We start from the raw sequence: 15,843 nt of genomic DNA, 5'->3' as shown, positions 1-15,843 counted from the left end.
AACACAAATAGAACATGGTTTAAGTACATGAATCCTTGGCTTCAGAAGAACAACAGAGGTGGTAGGTAGTAACAAAAATGTATACACAGCCCTGTAGCTTCTTCTGTTGATGAAACAGTGTTACCTCTACAGAATCAAATATTGCAGTGGAAAAATTCTCTATTCATTCAAGACTTTTTCCAGAACAGAGGTGATTATTACACACACACACACACACACACACACAGACACACACACACATTTGAAGGGCTTCCCAGGCACAATGATAAAGAATCCGTCTGCCAGTGCAGGAGATGAAAAAGACTCGGGTTCAATCCTTGGGCCAGGAAGATCCTCTGGAGCAGGAAATGGCAACCCTCCTCCAGTCTTCTTGCCTGGGAAATCCCATGGACAGAGGAGCCTGGTGGGCTACAGTCCCTGGGGTTGCAAAGAGTCACACAGGACTGAGCAGACACACCACACACACACACATGCCCAAAAGTCCAAGCACAAGCAGTAACACGCAAGAGATTCTGGCCCTCGCTCACCTTTCCAGCAGTCACAGCGGCCTTATTTCAGCTTCTGGATGAAGCTGTTCCTTCCAGGGCCTCATACCTGCCCTTTCTTCCTGCTTTCTTTCCTCCCACTCGTACTTGGCTATCATTTTTCAAGTAACTTTCAAGTCTCCTTTTAAATGTTCCTTCCTCCATAAGATCCCTCCTGAGCCCTCACCTATTAATAAATGAAGCATCTCCTGTCATACTTCTTACGGCCACCTGCACTTTACATCACAGCACACGCTTCATACCGAACTGGCTCCTTTAGAAAAGGGAGCTTAGATTCAATGACTGTCTTGCCCAGTGGACTAATGTTCTGTAAGAACAGGGACTGCTTTGTTTGGGTCATCACCCTGAAAACGGCACCCAGAACTGTGTCAACTACACAACTGACCCTCAATGAATACTGTTGTACTGTTCAATACAGAGAAGAGGAGGGTCAAAATATTTCAACCCAAATCATCCATTTGTCAACAAGCTTTTATTGGGCTTCACTGTGTGCCAGCCCTGAGTGGCAAGCCTGGGAACCAGGAGTGGATGGAACCTGGATGCCAAGACCTAGCACGTAATGAGGAGGTGGTTGGCACAAGTGGTGGGACAAAGGGAGGCCTGAAGGATGCTCCTGCTCAGGCTAAACTATAATAAAGTCTCCTGAGATAGGTGATATCTTAGAAGGGACAAAGACAACGTGAGCAGGAGCCAGCAAGGAGAACACTGCAGCAGCTGTGGGGCAGGCACAAGGCCTGGACGCAACAGAACGTGCAAAACCCCGGCTAATTTCCAGTGCACAGGGTGGGTGGGAGGCAAGGAAGCTGCCAGAACCATGAGAGGACTTCCCTGGGGGTCCAGTGGTTGAGAGGCGACTTGCCGATGCAGGGGACGTGAGTTTGATTCTTGGCCCGGGAAGATTTCACACGCCGTTAGCACTGTACTCACAGAGAGGGACAACGCGCCTCTCCTCCAGCGAGGAGGCCATGCAGCAAGGAGCCCTCCTGCAGTCTCCTGAGATTTTTGAGTTGCTTTTCAGATAGTCCAGGTAGCAGCCCTCGGTCACCCACCCACTCTGCTTACACAGCTACGGGTGCTGCTGGCTAGTCAGAACTGGACTCAGACACACAGTTCTGGGAGAATCAAAGACTGGTAAAGAATTGGCACGACCTTAGTGACCCTGTGATCCTGAGCCCAGCTGTGTCAACTCAAATGTTGTCCCATCAAATGTGACCCTCTGTTCTTTCATCTGCATAACAGGCCACACAATCATAACTCGGACTTCCTTAGGTTGTTTGAAGAACTGAATGAGATAATAAATATGAAGCCTAAAAGAATTTCAGGCTCAGGGTTCAAAAAATGTTAGTCAATGTGGTGTTTACACATTTACTGATGGTTTCCCAGTGGTTTTCAAACAGATGCAATGATACCCCCATGTCCTGATGAACAGCCTCGAAGGGCACACCTCAAGAAATGTTGACCAAACCAACTCTACTTTTCCCTTTTATATTTCAGGTTTCCTTGAAGATTCATCCTGAGGAAAGGAAGTCAAAAGCTTTTCACAAATGTCTGAAGGTTTATGATCAAATATATCATCACCTTTTCATCAAATATGTAGTTTTCCAAGATTCTCAACCATCTGAATCCCATCTTCTTTAGGAGAACATTTGTGATGGTCAAAGCAGCCTGGCCCACTGAAGTTAGGTTTACTAGAAAACATTTCCTGACATCAAGCACTTAAAATATGTCTTCCTTTCACTCCCACGGTCTTAGTTCTGGTCTCAGTTGAAGAAACTATCGATGAATCTCTTTCATGTTCCTGGAAGATTATTAGTGATCCTGAAATGGTGATCACAATCCTGAATCCTCCCCAGTTCATTTAATTACTCCTTGTTGGGCATAGCTGGGGCATCATTTGTAAGCTTAGAGAACTTGGGCTTGTCAACAGGCTGCCAGGTGTCCTGGATGTGAGACACTGAGAGGCATTTAAAGTCCCTGAGACGTGGCCGCAGCCTAGATGAGGGAGTAATGCCCAGCCTCCCTCTGGCACCAGGACTGGACAACGCAAGCCAAGACGTATGAGTTGGGCAAGTCCTTCCCAAGCTCACTCTGGACTAATGCCACTTGCGAAGTTACCGCCAACAAAACGAATGGTGTCTGTGAATTTCCTCAATTCGTCAGTCCCCGGGAAGATGTGTGGATGTAGAGGTCCAGGATGCGGGCTTTGGAAGGGAAGCCGTGTGGCTTCTGAGAAAGCGTGTGGGGTTGGAAGTGAGACAGACTTGGAATGGAAGCTGTAGTAGTCTACATGGCTTCAGTCATTATGTTTTACTGTTTGTCAAAGGCGGTTTGCTCATGTGTAAAATGGGAAAGATAATATCTGCTTCTCCAGGATAATTAAATGAAATGATGGAGATAAAATGCCTAGCTCAGTTCCCAGGATACTGCAAGGACTAAGCTCAGGCCAATTCATTTCTTGTTTCTTTTCCTGTTTGCTTACTTCCCCACCATTTGCATAGGTCGGGCCACCCATTACCTATTTGATATCTGCGTGATGAGAGGAAGCATAAATGGGGGGGGGTGAAGGGATGGATATGCGGAGAGATGAACAGTCAAATCTCGAGAGAGGTGATTCTGTGGCCCCTTCTGCAGGCTGAGATAAGGAGTGTGGAGTCAGCGATGCAAAGCACGCACAAGAATATATGAGCTCCGCAGCAAGCTGGAGGCGGGCTTAAATCCTGGGCTGACACCAGCAGTAGGGCTCCTTCAGGCAAATTGTGTAATAACCATAATGATGATAAGGATAAATAATAATTGGATAGCTCAAAATCATCGAACACAACACACACACATGTAATTTTTTGTTCACAAAAACCACAGGAGGTAGATACTACCATTATCTGGCTTTCAGATGTGGAGAGATGAAGTCATGTGTCCAGGACCATACTGCCCTGGGGGTTTGGGATCAGGACCCAGAATCAGATGCTCTGACACCAGAGCCCAAACATCAGCCACTGAGCAAGCCCCTTTGAATTTTCCTTGTGTGCTCATCTAAGGAGTGTCCTCAGTCATACGGCATCTCAAAAACGCAAACTAAAAATCCAATTCAACTTTCTTAATACAAATAGAGGGCAATAAATGTCACCCCAGATCCTTCACCAACATCAGCATTCATATTGCTTATTCTTCAAAAGAAGGCTTTGGGACAAAATGGAAAAAAGTAATGTACCATCCTCCCCCTACCCCCAGTTAATTCCAACTTTGGACAGTTTTGCAAATCTACCCTTGTGATGGATGGACAATGGCATGAAGGAAAAAGCAACCTCCAAGAGATGTTCTTTGGAACATTAGTATCACACAGCCCACTCCACATGTGTGCGCACACACACATAAATACACGTGTGTGTGCACACATCTGTGATATCATGAGTAGAGAAATACTGTTGCAAGGAACATCCCAAGAGAGGACTCTGGCAGGAGACCATGGAGGGATTAATGTTCCACGGAAGACACTGGGGATTTTTTGGTTATGAGAGAAGGATTATTGATTAGGAATCAGGAAATCTGAGATCCTGGGAACATTTTTCCACTCTGCAGCTGTCTATTACAGGGCAAAGCATCATTTCTCTGCACCCAGTTTCCTCATTCATATATGAGGCAAACTTGAAAGAGCTGATGGGAGAGCATCCCAGGCAATAGGAACAGACAGCACAAAGGCTCTAAGGGAGGGCCATGTCCAGTATAATCAAGAAACTACGGAGAGACTATTGAGGCCAGAGGTAAGCAAAAGAGGGAACGAGTAAGCCAGCCGTATGGACTTTGGCTTCATTCATAGCCAACTGGAGAACAGCGAGTTGGAACAGAGAAGCACCACCGTCTGACTCAGGCTTTGCAAGGACCGTGTGGCTTCTGCGTTGTGAGGAAACTAGACATGGGCATGGATCAGTAGGATCAGCTGGGGAGATTATGGTGCAATCCTGATGGAACTTGATGGTGGCTAGAACCAGAGAGCTTTAGCAGTAGAGGTGAGAAATGTTATGTTCTGCATAACCTTGGACGATAAAGCCAGTAGGATTTCTGGATAGAGTGGACATGAGGTGTGAGGTAGAGAGAAGTCATGAGTTGCTCTAAGATGTTGGCTTCAACAACAAGAAGGATGGAGGCGCCATCAACTGAGATGAGGTTGTTTGCTGGAAGAGGTTTGGGAGGGCAGGAGATCAGGTTTGCTGTCTGGATAGATCAAGTTTAAGACGCTTTAAGACAACAAGATGACGATGGATGGAGGACACCTACTGCGCAAGTGTGAAACTGAGAAGAGAGGAGAAACTGGTGACCTAACAGGGAAGTCAGTAGCTTATAGGCGGGCTTTCTAGGTGGCTTCCTCAGAGAAGGCAATGGCACCCCACTCCAGTACTCTTGCCTAGAAAATCCCGCGGACAGAGGGGCCTGGTAGGCTGCAATCCATGGTGTCGCAAAGAGTCAGACACGACTGAGCGACTTCACACTTTTACTTTCCAGGCGGCCATAGTGGTAAAGAATCTACCTGGCAACGCAGGAGACGTAAGAGATGTGGGCTTGATCCTTAGGTCCGGAAGATCCCCTGGAGGAGGGCATGGCAACCCACTCCAGTATTCCTGCCTGGAGGATTCCATGAGGGGCCTGGAGGGCTTTACTGCAGAGTCGGACACAACTGACGTGACTTAGCACAACACAGCTTATAGGTGGTATTTAAATCCACTGGATCAGGTGCCCAGGGAGTGAATGTAGGAAGGCACTGCCAAACTGATTGGTGAAAACCTGGGCTACTGAAAGAGATGTATTTTGATAATAGATATAATAAGAGATGTATTTTAATAATAGATAATAAATATCAAGCACCGTGCACAGACCTCTGCTATTTATTCCTTGTATTCGGTAAGTACAGCTCAGTCTATGAACACGGGGCCCCTCTTGGGCCCGAGGTATCCATTCATCTTCTCTCCTTCCCTCTTCCTCCCCTGTCTCTGAACACTGGAGTCTAAAGATTTATTTCAGTTGGGGTAGACAGAGACAGGAAGAAATCCCATTTTGGCATGCACGCCTATGCTTAATCCTTATTGCTCAATCTATTTTCTCAATACCCTGCCCTAAGAGAGTATTAGGAACTTTCCCAGCTATAAATAAAGACACCGGCTCCATTTCATTACTGTTTCTTATGGGTCTAGAGCTCACTAAGTCATCTGAAGACAGAAATCAGGGGTGGGATCTGAGCTTTATACAGGCCTCAGAAGCTACCAGTCAATAGGATTTGGAATGCAAAGAGAAACTTCCTTGTCACAAGGCTCAGTAAACATCCCCTTCGTCATCATGACTGGACTCAGGTAAGTAACCTCACCCAATGACTAGGATTCAAATGTATGAGTGTCAGCTATCTGTCAGGCAGTGCTTGCATTCTCCATGCTTCAGCCAGAGGATGTTTTAACCCAAATTTGATCCTCTCTTAAAACATGCCATACTCTCCCCTCCTATACCATCCTTGGGGCTTCCCTGGTGGCTCAGATGGTAAAGAATCCACCTGCAATGTAGGAGACCCATATTAGCTCCCTGGGTTGGGAAGATTCCCTGGAGAAGGGAACGGCAATCCACTCTAGTATTCCTGCCTGGACAGTTTCACAGACAGAGCAACATGGCTGGCTATAGTCCATGGGGTTGCAGAATCAGACACAACTGGGCAACTATCACTTACGCTTTTTTTTTCATGCTATCCCTAGAGGAGAAAGTTCAAACACCTTGGTCTGTATTTCCAGACCTGTCCCTCCAGCCAGGAGCCTTCTCTGTGTATCTTCCCCAACCTCAGCAGCATCAGCTCAGACAGGCCATCAAGTGATGGGTGACTGTGCTCATCAGCCCATCAGCCCGATTTTGGCTTGATTACACTGAACAGCAAACCTGCTTTACCATGTCAGCTTTAGGTGGTAGCTCTCCCCAGCGCCTGGTGCAGTTTCCCTCTACGGGACCAGTTCACATCGCAGACCATGCGCCCACCACACACACACACAAGCAGCTCCGACAAAGGTTCTGTCTGTTTCACTAGGGGCCATCTGCACCACAGTTGCATGGAAGGGACGCCACACATTTCTTCTTGAGAAGGATGACAACAGAGAAAGCTTTACTGGGTAGAAAAGGGGGATGGTGTCATGCATCTGGTAATGTACGTATGACTGATGCAGGGCACCCAAAACTGGCGCTCTGTGACAACCTGGGGGTGGGGTGGGGAGGGCAGTGGGAGGGGGCTCAGTATGGAGGTGATAGCTGTATGCCTAAGGCCAGTTCATGCTAACGTATGGTAAAAACCATCACAATATTGTAAAGCAATTATCCTCCTATTTAAATAAATAAAATAGGACAACTAGCACATTCTTCAACTGAGGTTCAGCCCAATAAATATTAATCGTATAAAACTCAAAAAGAAAGAAGAGAAGGAGGGGGCAAGAGATCATCTCTGAGGATTCCATTCACTGAAAGATCTTTTGTCAAGGAAGTGTGAATAGATTTGGGTAAGAAAATGCCTCTGGGGCCTGCCAGTCATTGGCCAAGAGGATCTAATTTCCAGTACATCATCCTCTGATTGTTCAAGGTAAACAGACAGTGTCAGGCAGCCAGGAAAGGAAGTCTGAGTGAGAGTTCCCCCTAAAAGTTGTGCTCTGAAGTTGTGTTGTTTGCGCAAGTGGGAGTATTTAAAGAAGTGGTAGTGGGGAGTGTTGGTCAGAACATCTGAGCACCTCTGTCTGCTCCAAGTGGAACAAAACAAGCCCAGCGGGGCAGAAAGCACGTGTGGACTCTGGGGTGCAGGCCACCCCAGGAGAAGCCCTTCACCTGGCCACTTGTACAAAGTCCAAAACTGAACCAGACCTGGAACTCCTGTCAGTCTGTGCTTTCTCTGTGATTGTGGATAACACTGCATCCTTGAAGAACTGAGGGCTTATGTGAGGCTCTTTGTAATGGGCTTCCCTGGTGGCTTGGTGGTGAAAGAATCTGCCCTCAACGCAGGAGACCCAGGGTCAATCCCTGGGTTGGATTTTACAGTTTTCAACCCCAAATACATTGTGGTTGACTCTAGTGGGATGAGACAAAAAAGTTTCATGCAGTGGAACCAAAGAGACTTTTCTCAAAGAGAACAGAGAATGTCCCCCTTTCTTGAAACACACAGCATGCTGATGAAAGTTAAGTTCTATCTATATTTAGAAGGAGCTGCAAAGGACTAGCCTTGCAGGGGTGTCTTTTCATTTTCCCAAAGTTCCCAAACAGTAACTTCAGGGACCTGAGTGTCAGTCGCTGGGACATGTGGAGCCACCCAGACACCAGCGACATGGGAGATTGTTACATCCCTACCATTCACAAATGCTCCTCAACAGAAGGTGGAGATCTGCCTGATGCCATGAAGACTCTTAATCGGAGTTTAATTCCTCTAAGCTTTGCAAATGCCTTCTGCAGAACTCTAAGAGGAGACGGAACAGGGATCTGGGAGTAAGTGGGGACCGTTAGGCTGAAGATTATGCCCTCCCTCACCTCACTGGATGATAAAAGTGCTTGGTCAATTTACATTCCCATCAACAGGGAGAGTGAAACTCGCTCAGTCATGTTCAACTCTTTGTGACCTCATGGACTATACAGTCCATGGAATTCTCCAGGCCAGAATACTGGAGTGGGTAGCCTTTCCCTTCTCCAGGGGATCTTCCCAACCCAGAAATTGAACCCAGGTTTCCTGCATTGCAGGTGGATTCTTTACCAGCTGAGCCACAAGGGAAGTTCAAGAATACTGGAGTGGGTAGCCTAACCCTTCTCCAGCGGATCTTCCCACCCCAGGAATCAAACTGGGGTCTCCTGCATTGCAGGTGGATTCTTTACCAACCAAGCTATCAGGGAAGCCAACAGCACACCCTGTCCAGTAGAATCTAGAAAAATGGTACAGATAAACCTATTTGCAGGGCAGGGATAGAGATGCAGACATAGAGAACAGGCCCATGGACATGGGAAGTAGAGGAGGGTGGGATGACTTGGGAGAATAAGATTGGCATATATACACTACCATGTGTGAAACTGATAGCCAGTGGGAAGCTGTTGTATAAAATAGGGAGCTCGGCTCACTGCTCTGTGATGACTGAGGTGGGTGGGGATGGGGGTTGAGGGTGAGAGGCTCAAGAGGGAGGGGATATATGTATACACATAGCTGATTCACTTACTAGTACAGCAGAAATCAACAACATTGTAAAGCAATTATACTCTAATTTTTTTTTTTTTAAGGTGCTTGGTCAAAGAGTATGCATCTTCATCAACATCACCAGAGACTTAGAACCAAGGCGACTTCCCTTGGGGCTCAGCTGGTAAAGAATCCGCCTGCAATGCAGAAGACCTGGGTTCGATCCCTGGGTTGGGAAGATCCCCTGAAGATGGGAAAGGCTACCCACTCCAGTATTCTGGCCTGGAGAATTCCATGGACTGTATAGTCCATGGGGTTGCAAAGAGTCAGACACGATTGAGCGACTTTCATTTCACTTTCACTAGAACCAAGACACATGGGGAAAGTTCTTCATTTTCAGGGTGTACTGTTTATGTTATTAAGAGGAAAGTGCTTCCTAGTTATTCAAGAACAAAAATGTCACGGTAACTTCTGAATAATGAAATGCATTTTATTATGTAAAAAAAGAAGCAAAACATCCAAAAATAGGGCACTGGTTAAATAAATTATGATGGAGTTATATGACAGAATTCTTTGCAGCTGTTAATCATGTTGTAAAGGGACACACAGGTGATGAAAAATGTTCACCACGTGGAAAGAGAGAAAACAGAGAACAAATTAATATCGCACTTTTTTTTTTTTGGCCAAGTGCACAGCATGTGGGATCTTAGTCCCCTGACCAGGGATCAAACATGTAGCCCCTGCAGTAGAAGCATGGAGTCCTAACCACAGGACCACCAGGAAAGTCCAATATTTTACATTTTTGTAAAGGAAAACACATGTGCATATGAAAGAATGTTTGCCCAGTGAAAAAGGAGAGGAAGAGGGATGGAGTTCTGATTACAAAAGTGATGATATGTATCATGAAAAGTAAGAAAAAGTACAAGGATGAAAATGTCACCATGATTCTTTCAATAGGCAAAACTGCTTTATATGTATCTCTGTGTGTGTGTGTGTGCCATTAAAAGTTAAAAACGAGAAAATGATGAAGTACATTTACAGTTGCTTTTGAGCAACATTTGACAACTGATGGGAATAAAAACAGAGCAGCTAAGGAGCTCACTGTCTTACATCTACTCCTCTGACCCAAGGTGCACTCAAAGACCCTTCCAGGAAAGAAACATGCTGTAGTTCAGTGGCCTCTAGTGACGACAGTATTTCGCTAGCTGCCCGACCAGGTCAGCTCCAGCCCCGGCACGAACCAGCTGAGGACCATCTGGTGCAGATTTCAGTTGTGGCCAATGAGAGAGAAAGGCTAGGATGGGCCTAGCCCACCTTACCAGCACTGCCAAGCCTGGTTCTCCCTAACTAGATGCTTTACAAACATTACTCATGACTTCTTGTGTGTGTGTGTGTGTGTGGTTATTTTTAATTGTGTTGTGTTGTGCCATACGTCAATATGAATGTGTAGTGTGTTGGTTTTGCCATACATCAACGTGAATCAGCCATAGGCACACATAAGATACTGCCAAACTAGAAACAGGCCAGAGAGTCAGTGATGAGCCCATGGGTTCCCGGCTCATAACAGAAGATGAGGAAGCAGACCTGAGATCTCTGACTCTTAGACCAGATCTATGTCTTTGCTTTTTCCTTCATACCAGGTTCATGACCACGTGCCCTTTCGCTCCCCTTGAGAGGCTTGAGTGAACACCGCAGTGAGCACAGAACTGAAGGGGCCTGCACCGCCCACCGGCTTTCTGGTCCACCTTTACTCCTCCAGGAGGTTATCAGGCCCTGTGGGTGGCTCTGAGCTCACAGAGATGTTTCAATCTCTGCAGGCCAACTCTTAGCCCCCTGGAAGAGTCTTTTCTCTACAGATTTGCCGAGCGTATCCTCAGCCAGGGGTTAAGAGGATAAAAGGCTTAGAGCCGTAGGCTTATGAAGTCACAGATTCAAAGTGGGAAAAAAGTGGGGGAAAAAAAGTGGGACAGGGTAATTGTTAACAGGAATGTGGATTTGCTAGAAAAGTAATCCGGACGGTCCAGCTGCATAAGCCCGTGGGTGTCTGACGTCTGTTCCCTCTCCATAGGAATATTTTTTTTTTTTAATGCCATTTCATGGGGAAAGAGAGATCAAATTTTTATTATAATAATATCATGGAATTTCACAGAAAGAAAGACACTTAAAGATCACTGGGTCTATCTACTCTCCCTTGTGCTAGATGGAACCATTGGCAGCAAGTGATAAAAGTCCCAAATCAAACCATGTGTAATCCCTCCTCCCTTTCTAAAGGTGGGAAGGACTGAAAAGGATGGCAACAAATTTTAATAAGAAAAGTGAAGAGTGGGATTGTTTCTGGCAGAATCAGACAAATCAATTCATTGATCTCTGGCAAGCAAAGATAATTGTATTTCTGAGTCTATTAAGGCACATCAGGGCTAGTTAGCTAATTTCACAGGGAGCTTAGGGGGAGCTTAGCTGTCACTGGGCATCAGGGTACAATGGGAAATGTCAGGGCAACAACACAAGACGGCATTTTCTTTCAGGAGCCACTTGACTTAGGAGTGAACCGTTTTCACTTCAGCAGAGATGAGGCAAGTGAGTTTTTTCAGAGGGGATTTCAACCCTAATATTTCTATGATATTTGGGCTTACACATCAGGTCTTGATTATGGGTCCTTTTTGTGCAACTCTTCTGTGGGCAGGATAAAATTTACATGTAAAATCATCTAAAACTTCTGGGCAGAAAAATCTTCTAAATGACGTTGTAAAGAAGGAATGGAGGAAAGACAGGAAATGAAGCTTAATATCAAGCAATGAAAACCTTCACACACATTACAGTCGTGTGTAAGTGAGTGGATGACAGAATAAAACATAAAAGATACTCTTTAGAAGCAGGGGAAAGAGGATTCACAAAAACTGGGCTGAACAGAGTAGGTGAATATCAATCAACACACAGAAGTAGTTTGGCGAGGAGGTTATATTTGAGCTGGAGCTTGCAGAGGGTAGAACTGTCAAGGCAGCTATTAATATCAGGGGCAGGAGGGTCTGAGCACAGACAATAACATAGCAGAAGTTTAAGATCAAACCACTGAGAGTCTGAGCACTGGGCTGAGAGTAAGAACAGAAGGAAGCTGGGGGGGGGGGGTGTTTAAACAGGGAAGCAAGATGGTAACATCAACCCGTTGGGGTAATAACTCCACTATCCATTCTGAAGGAGATCAGCCCTGGGATTTCTTTGGAAGGTATGATGCTAAAGCTGAAGCTCCAGTACTTTGGCCACCTCATGGGAAGAGTTGACTCATTGGAAAAGACTCTGATGCTGGGAGGTTTGAGGGGCAGGAGGAGAAGGGGACGATAGAGGATGAGATGGCTAGATGGCATCACCGACTAGATGGACATGAGTCTGAGTGAACTCTGGGAGTTGGTGATGGACAGGGAGGCCTGGCGTGCTGCGATTCATGGGGTCACAAAGAGTCGGGCATGACTGAGCGACTGAACTGAACTGAACTGAACAGTGTGAAGGACAGACTGGAAGCCAGGATTCACAGGTAGAAGGGACTATTTGGATAGCTTCTATTCGATACCAGTTTCCCTGTTAGCTGCTTGCTCCGCATGTATTAACTAAAGCAGTTAGCGCCCTACCTGATCAGATTACCCCACAAGATGGACTTTGTCATCACCATTTTAGAATGATAGCTGGTTCATGTTGTCAGAGCCTATACATGGCAGAGCCTGACTTCAAAGCCAGGTCTGACACACAGCCAGGCTCCCCAGTGCCTCCCCGTCCTGTCTTTTTATCAGGATGAGCCTCACCACCAAGCACAGAGGTGACCATTCATGAAGCTTTTGACTGGTCTCAGGAGATGCTTTTCCTTTGAGAATTCACCTTAGCCCTTAGCCCTAAATTCTTGAGCTCACCTCCGTGTAGACTTGAGATAAATCAAGTTGATTGTTCAACATCACCAAAAAGCAGTATACATTCTGGAACTAGAAAAACCTAATGATAAACATAAAAGTGCTGTAAGCAAGTAACTCCCCGATCAGGACAAATCCCCAGTCAGTATTCTCAGTCCTGTAGCCATGTGATTTCCACACAGCATCTCACACAACACAGCATCTCACAGCAAACCAAGAGTGGGGAAGGTGGCTGGGACCTCCCTGGTGCTCCAGTGGCTAAGACCCCACGCTCCCAAGGCAGGGGGCCTGGGTCTGATCACTGGTCAGGGAACCAGATCCCACACGCCACTACTAAAGATCCTACTTGTTCTAAGACCTAGTGCAACCAAATAATTTTTTTTTTTTAAAGAAGAGGGTTGTCTATCTTGGCAGACAGGGTAAATGAACTGGCATATCTGGACAGAGGCTCAAGAAGCCTCTCATTAACTGGAGAAACCAAGTGGAACACAGATTACCACAGTCAAACAGAGTTCAAAGAAGGACACGTTCCTTCTTCTCCAAGCTCCAGCTCTATTCCCTACCATCCAAGGACAGCATGGAGCACACATTCCCCAAGCCCACTTTCTCTCTCTTTGATGACATCAGGAGATCATCTGCCACCTTTCACCCAGGCCCCCACTGAGCCCACGAGGTCTGGATGGCAGGCATCACATCCCCATGGAGTGCCTGCTAGGAAAGTAATTACATTTCACATACACAGGGTGCCTGGGAGGTTCAGAGCAGAAAAGTCCTTAGCCCTTGAGCTCCAGGGGTCACGCCTATCAGGAACTCCCCTGGCAGAGACAGAATCCTGGCTAGCATCAAGCCCAGCCTGTCCGCAGCTCCCTGCTCACAGAACCCAGGGGGCTGGGGACCATCTACATCAAGGTCTTCCTGCAGATGGGATCTTAATGAAGTGACGTGAAGTCGCTCAGTCGTGTCTGACTCTTTTCAACCCCATGGACTGTAGCCTACCAGGCTCCTCCATCCATGGGATTTTCCAAGCAAGAGTACTGGAGTGGGTTGCCATTTCCCTCTCCAGGAGATCTTCCCCACCCAGGGATCAAACCCAGGTCTCCTGCATTATAGACAGATGCTTTACTGTCTGAGCCACCAGGGATGGGATCTTAGGGATCTTAAAACTCCTGCCATCCCCTCCTGAGAAGCCTAACAGACTTCACCCAAAAGTTGCCCTGGCCTGTTCCTGAACGTAGCTAAACTGAAACCCACTCTCAAGCAACTCTGATCATACAGTTATGCCCCCATCCACACTAAAGTGTGCCTAGATTTCCACACTCCTTGACTCCATGAAATAGAAGCATTAAGAGCTGAAAGAAAGCTGAGTCTTCCTTGCTCTGGGAGATGACATGGACCAGTGGTCTCCAAGCTTCAGGATTTGCATATTTACCCATAAAAATATTTTCAGGCATGCAGCCCCAATATATGTGTGTTTATTTATATCATATGCATGTACAGTTCTACTCATAAATGGTATGTGTTATAAAGATATTTAAAAGATAAGAAATATGATAATTGATGGTTTAAAAATATTTTATGTGTTAATGGAACACATAACTTTTTGTAACAAACACAATAATCAAAATATCTATAGCATATATAACATAGATATACAGTGGTAAGTATACATATGGTGATATACAATTATAAAAAGTATATGTATTATATATAAAATATACATATTAAAAATAGTAGAATAGTGATTCAAAGTTCTGGTTTTAACTCGGCCAATTCAATATTAGATTTTGTCAGTGAACACGGCTAAATAAGATGGCTCCCCAAACCATGTGGATATGGCAAGAGGAGTACCACAGGCTTACTGGATAACTCGTGATTCCCATATTCATTTTCAGCCAGTTTTATCTCCTGCACAGAGCTCTCTTTGTGCCCTGGATGTGCCACTTTGAACTGTCTTGCTAACAATAATGATTTCACACAAGCCTCGGTCAATATCTGAAGGTCAATAGACAGCTCAGATGAGGTGCATTATTAATAATTAGGGTTACAAATCCATATGTGAGTTCACATGCCTCAGTCTACCAAGTGCTGGCTCTGATGAACTGGTCACTCTTTGTCAATGTGGAATTCAAATGCCAAAGTCAGAGTACAGCCTCAAAAAGTGAACCCAGCTGTATTTTAATTGTGTATTTTTAAAAGACATTGTAAATTCTCAGCTTCTGAACGATCTGGGTACAGGTGTATGATATGTGGTTTGGTGAGCTGGCCTCTACAAATATTGATCCTACAGACACCTTTTTATCAGAGTTACACAGGCAAGCTTCATTTCCAATCAATTCACCTTCCTTAAGTGCTGACTGACAGATGTCATGGGAATAGCAAGTAGGTAGAGGTGCAGGAGGAAGAGAGAAATTAGCATTTGCTGGTCTTTGTCAACTTATGGCTCATTTTCAAGTGCACTAAAAGTCTGGGTTTTCCACTTGGCAAGAAAAAAAAAATCATACAAATTCTTTTCTCGTGAATCCAAAATTCCCTCTGACGTCTCCTCACCAGCGTCATCTCCTGCCAGAGGAAAAGCAAAACAAGAGAAAGCAACAAACAGCAGTATAAAGAAGCACGGTCAGCGAGAGCACACTCACCCTCTCTGAAACAGATCCACATTGTAAAATTTATGCAGCTCTACAGAAAACTCAACCGTTCCTTGTACTTCCGACATGATCTTCTTGGTTCATTACCTGAAAAAACAAGAGGGAAATGAAGAGCTTGAGGTCTCATCAGCCAAACACAGCCAGCCTGGGCTTCTACAACTGGACCCCAAGCAGCGCTGATGCAGACGGACAAGAGCGTCTGGCCGATGGACCATAATGTGTCCACTGGATGTCATCACTCAGGGGGGCTCCTTTCAGAAGAAAGACACAGAGAGAGGAGATGACTTACATGATGCCAAACAGCTCACACTTCTAAGAAGTAGGACTCAGACCCAGACACCCTAGTTTCTAAAGCTGGGCTAGCCCCCTGCCCTTCCTTACCTTTCAGGCACTACCATCTGGCTATGAGCACGCACATAATGACCAACAGTGCAACAATCCCTGCTCTACTTGTGTGACCTTGAGCAGGTCACTGAACTTCACCCAGCCTCAGTTTCCTCATCTGTAATGGAAGGACTGGTAACAGCGCAGAAGTCTCACAGATGATGGGGAGATTAAATAAATCTGCCCCTTCGCACGGCTCCTTGTTGTTGTTCAGT

At 45.8% G+C, this 15,843-nt stretch overlaps 1 protein-coding gene across 1 annotated transcript in view; it reads right to left on the bottom strand.

The window, feature by feature from the left end:
* The window catches only part of FAM135B (family with sequence similarity 135 member B), a 159,385-nt gene extending 144,054 nt beyond the window's left edge, over positions 1-15,331 (bottom strand). Inside the window, exon 1 of the mRNA XM_069600794.1 lies at positions 15,236-15,331. Coding sequence (XP_069456895.1) covers positions 15,236-15,312 — 77 coding nt within the window. The 5' untranslated portion in view covers positions 15,313-15,331. The remainder of the gene's footprint in view (positions 1-15,235) is intronic.
* Between the last annotated feature and the right edge of the window lie 512 nt (positions 15,332-15,843).

This window comes from Ovis canadensis, chromosome 9, assembly GCF_042477335.2.
Source record: "Ovis canadensis isolate MfBH-ARS-UI-01 breed Bighorn chromosome 9, ARS-UI_OviCan_v2, whole genome shotgun sequence".
NCBI lineage: Eukaryota > Metazoa > Chordata > Mammalia > Artiodactyla > Bovidae > Ovis > Ovis canadensis.
The sequence above is the reverse complement of the archived record's forward strand: the minus strand, read 5'-3'. Positions and strand labels throughout refer to the sequence as shown.